At 48.5% G+C, this 4,376-nt stretch overlaps 1 protein-coding gene across 1 annotated transcript; it reads right to left on the bottom strand.

The window, feature by feature from the left end:
• Positions 1-2,047: 2,047 nt before the first annotated feature.
• On the bottom strand, positions 2,048-3,567 carry LOC123182912 (AP2/ERF and B3 domain-containing protein Os05g0549800). The gene has a single exon (XM_044595586.1). The coding sequence runs from the start codon at positions 3,447-3,449 to the stop codon at positions 2,271-2,273; it is 1,179 nt and encodes a 392-aa protein (XP_044451521.1). The 5' UTR covers positions 3,450-3,567; the 3' UTR covers positions 2,048-2,270.
• Positions 3,568-4,376: the final 809 nt, after the last annotated feature.

Below are 4,376 nucleotides of genomic sequence, written 5' to 3'. Positions count from 1 at the left end.
GATATTATACCCGTGAGCTCTCACATTAAGATTCGTGCACAAATTTCTTTTTAATTTTTTTTCTTTGTCTCATGTTATGTCACTTGACTAAGACTCGGTTAAATCTCAGTCGATTGAGACCTAACCACACCCTAAAAGAACACACAAGTTTCCTATTTTGTAGTCAAGTTGGGATTAAATACCACGGGTGACCATTTTTCTTTTTGCGATTACAATGAAATGCACAGAAACACAAGTGTGCCAATGAACCATAGCTACAAAGGTACTGACCAATCATAGATCCTAGAATATCATTGAATTCCTAAGTTGAGCCCACCTGGGGTGCGTATAAATCTGAGTGCCAGATATTTTTTAGAAAATGAGGATCACCTCCTTCTTGGGTGGAGTCATTGGCGTATATAGCCAGAATTTTGAAATAGTGTGGTCCGGTCAACACAACATTTTTTGACAAGAAAAACATGCCAACATACTAGTACAAATTTTTAAAAATCGCCAATCCAAAGACAAGAATTTGCATAAAGAAAAAGCAACTGAATACTTCGAAGGAGATGAAAAGCATTCGTGCCTTTGGCGCTTCCGCATCGGCCAATCGTGCATTGCCTACCTTCGCCTACCACACGCCACTGACAGTCTTTCGTGCCACTCAGCTCTTTGTCGGCTACTATTAGGGAGGAACTGAGAATGGCAATATTACACCGTTGTTCAATTCGGATCATACTGTCGTACTACGACACGATCAGGGAGCATGGATCATACTATTCTTCGAGTCCAATTTGAGTCATGTGTTGTACTTTTTTCTGGGCTGAAGTATATGAACCGGTCGCAAAATCCACGGATGGTCCGTGGACCACCTTGGGCACTAGGTGGAGTCACTTACAAAACGCTATCACCATCACCCTACCAAGAGGTGATTCTCAACTAACAGTTTCAATAATATAGAAACTTCAATTTTTGAAACCAATGGTCAATATTCCACAACTTAATTTGACATGATCGAACACACAACCTTCCATGGTGGTATTTAATCACATAGTTTCAACTGAATTTTCTCAATGCCCCGCTTAATCAACATTACAATAAGATTTTTGGTAATTTGCAGTTGCGTGGAATTTTGTAAGATCTCATTCATCTATGCTCGCACATCACTAACAACTGAAGTTTCCATTAGTGTTGTGCGACATTAGTTTTACAGTAGTATGATTTTAGTTTGTAAGTTTGTATGAAATGGGATCATTTGTTGAGCTTTTCAATTTCGAGAACAAACCAATTTTGGAGCTTCTGAAATATGTGAAATTTGCATATTACAGAAATTATTTTGTATTTTAAAATTACAATTTTCACTTAATTTTAATCTATTTAAATTTATTCTGAAATTAATTTGAATCTGCTCTGACTTTCTGGGCTAAAAATATTTTGGACCCCACTGAAATATGCAAAATTTCAGAAATTTCGTTGAAATTTTTGACCCTTTGATAATCATAGATCTAGGAAAATTTCGAACGAACGGACGAATAGACAAGCACGTAGCTTGCCACAATAATGTTTCCCTAACATTATTCCCCTGTTGCTAGCTAGCTGCTAGCCCCATCTCTCTCCCACCTGTCACATACACACAGTACCAGTGCCCACTTTAGTTTCTTGCTGTTGCTAAGTATAGCATATACAGATCGAGCGTATCACATCCATCGCCATTGGCCATATCATCTCATGGCCAGGTGAGGTGCATATGCATGCATACAATTATGGGCCGGGGATCAGATAACTCCCGGAGCCTTTCTGCGCTTGCGGCTGCGCCACATGCATGCACCTGGCCTGGACCGTCGCCTGTAGCACGCGTCGCAGTCCTCTCAACCCACATGACATGAGAAAGGGCACCAAAACGAGAGAGTCAAATCGCGACATGTAGCCGCGAAACCGACGTCTCCTTGCATCGCAGTTTGGGAGACGAAGGGGATAGCTAGATGAAAAGCTCCAAATATGCATAACATATTGCTAGCTTCTGCATGGAGTAGTCATCCAGATCTCTCTCTCTCTCTCTTCAGAGATATCTAGGGCATAATTGGTAGCATTTCTTCGGTGTACACTTGCCATTTCGAGAACGGGCTTAATTTACAGTAGAATAATTAAAGAAGACTAGATTTAGAGCTGACTTGTGTATGAGAAGAAGAGGAAAAAAAAAGGCAAACACTTGGATCGATCAAGAGCTCTAAGCTACTGCCATGGAAATTTGGAAGCAAGCAAAGCAACCATGGAGGGAAAACGCTAGCTAGCTAGGTCAGCGCGAAGTCTATGCACTGCTTCTTCCAGACCGCGTGCGCCGGAGTGGGCGCTGCGCTGGTGTCCATGGATCTCTTGTATGTCTTGGGCACCATGCTGCAGTCCTCGTGCTCGGGCGCGTGACTCGGCGCCGGCGCCGTGAGAAGGTCGACGCCAAAGAGTCGCACGGTCCTCATCACCGGTGCAGGCGACGCGGCGGCCGCCGCGTTGACGAAGGTCGTCGTCGTCGTCGTGGTCTTGGACCGCAGCTTGCACTCGATGAAGAGCTGGTTGTTGCCGGAGGCGGAGCGGTAGAACCCGACGGCGTCGCCCGCGTGCAGGCCCTTCTCCTTGACGAAGCGGCTCCACCCCTTGGTGAGCACGTAGCTCTGGCTGCTGTTCCAGTACGAGTACCGGAACCTCCACACCTTGCCGGCCGCGTCGTCGAAGTTGAGCAGCATGCCCTTGCACTCGCCGGACACGGCGGCGCCGGCGGAAGGAAGCTGGAGAGGGAAGTGCTTCTCGGCGTGCTGCTTCGGTATCACCAGCCGGTTCAGCTTCCCCACGTCGCTGGGCGTGACCGTCTTGTCGAACAGGTGCTCGCGCCGCGCCGCCGGCGAGTGTGCAGCCGCCGAAGAGGGCGACGAGGCGGGAGGCAACGAGGACGATGTAGGGGAGGACGCCGCAGCGGCGACGAAGTAAGCGCGCTTGTACTGAGCGAGCTCGTCGGGGTAGGTGTGCTTGCGCAGCATGTCGACGACCTCGGCTTTGGAGCGGCCGGCGAGGAAGCGGAGCTCGGCGGCGTCCTCCGGGTCGGACTCGGCGAGCGGGCGGAAGTTGGTGACTGCATCGCGGCCGCGAAAGCGCTGCGCCGCCGCGTCGTAGGCGCGCGCAGCCTCGGCCTCCCCCGTGAACGTGCCGAGCCAGACGCGCTGGTGGCGCTCGTAGATCTGCGCGCCCCACCGCCCGTTGGGCTGCGGCACCACGCCCTTGTACTTGGAGGACGGCAGCCTGCCGATGCGGCCGGAGTCCGCCTCCGCGCCGGGCTCCGGCGCGTCCATGACCGCGCTGGCCCCGCTGCCCACGCGCTGCAGCGGCTTGGCCGCCGGCGCTGCCGGCGCCGGAGACGCCTTCTTCCCCGTGGACGCGCCGCTGCTCACGTCGTCCACGAGGCAACTTCTCGCGCTGTCCATCCGAATCCGATCACGGAGAAATCAAGATCACCGAGAAATCAAGAAGATGCTTAGCTCGGGAGAGAACTAGAGCTTAGCTAAATGCTGAAGCTAGCTGTGGTGGGAATGGAGGCAGTAGGTAGGTAGAGGAGCAGCAGAGGCAAGTGCGTGTGTTATATAGAGGATCGAGGAGGTGAGTGTGAGTGTGGCTAAGCTAGGTGGTGCATACATCAACCACACCATATTCTATTGTTTTATCTCTATATACTATTTCTACACATGGGCTTATGGTTTTGTTTTTGTCTTTCATAGATGTGTGTAGTAGATAACACATGCATATAGTCCATGCCGTTGTTTCTTTTTTTTTATGCATACATGATTGTGTTGTTTTATACTTGCATAGTAGATATTAGTATTGTTTTAAATTTATATTTTGGACACGATTCCATTCTTTTAGTATTAGTTATCAATTTTGTTAAGTCTCGGTTGACTGAAACTTCGTTACGCCTCGGTCGATACTATATTCCTTTGATCTTGCATGAGGATTCGTAATTTTTTGGGGGAAGGGGGGGGGGGGGGGGTGTTCTTTTTTCTTCTTATATATTTATCACTTGACTGAGATTTGATTATGTCTCAGTCGACTGAAATCTAGCCACACCTGTCAGATATTTATATAGGCGAGGACATTGGTATATCCTTAGCTCTGGTGCTTGCCTTTATTACTGGATTTAATTCTGAATTTCCGGTGATGCGCGTTCAGTGGGAAGAGACGTTCCCGTTGACTACGAGCCGCCTACGATGATTTTGTAAAATCTGAAGATGATATACCGGCTCAGTCTATTGGAGGTGCTCATAGGGGTAGGGTGGGTGTGTGCGATCGTAGGGGTGAGTGTATGCGTGTATAGATGCTCGTATATACGCCTTGGTGTGGGTCAACTAGTAGATATT

This window comes from Triticum aestivum, chromosome 1D (genome assembly GCF_018294505.1).
Source record: "Triticum aestivum cultivar Chinese Spring chromosome 1D, IWGSC CS RefSeq v2.1, whole genome shotgun sequence".
Classification (NCBI taxonomy): domain Eukaryota; kingdom Viridiplantae; phylum Streptophyta; class Magnoliopsida; order Poales; family Poaceae; genus Triticum; species Triticum aestivum.
This window is presented reverse-complemented; position numbering and strand designations above follow the sequence as displayed.

What these genes read in the sequence shown, in the direction of transcription:
- LOC123182912 (XM_044595586.1), bottom strand. Translation starts at nt 3,449, where the DNA reads ATGGACAGCGCGAGAAGTTGCCTCGTGGACGACGTGAGCAGCGGCGCG.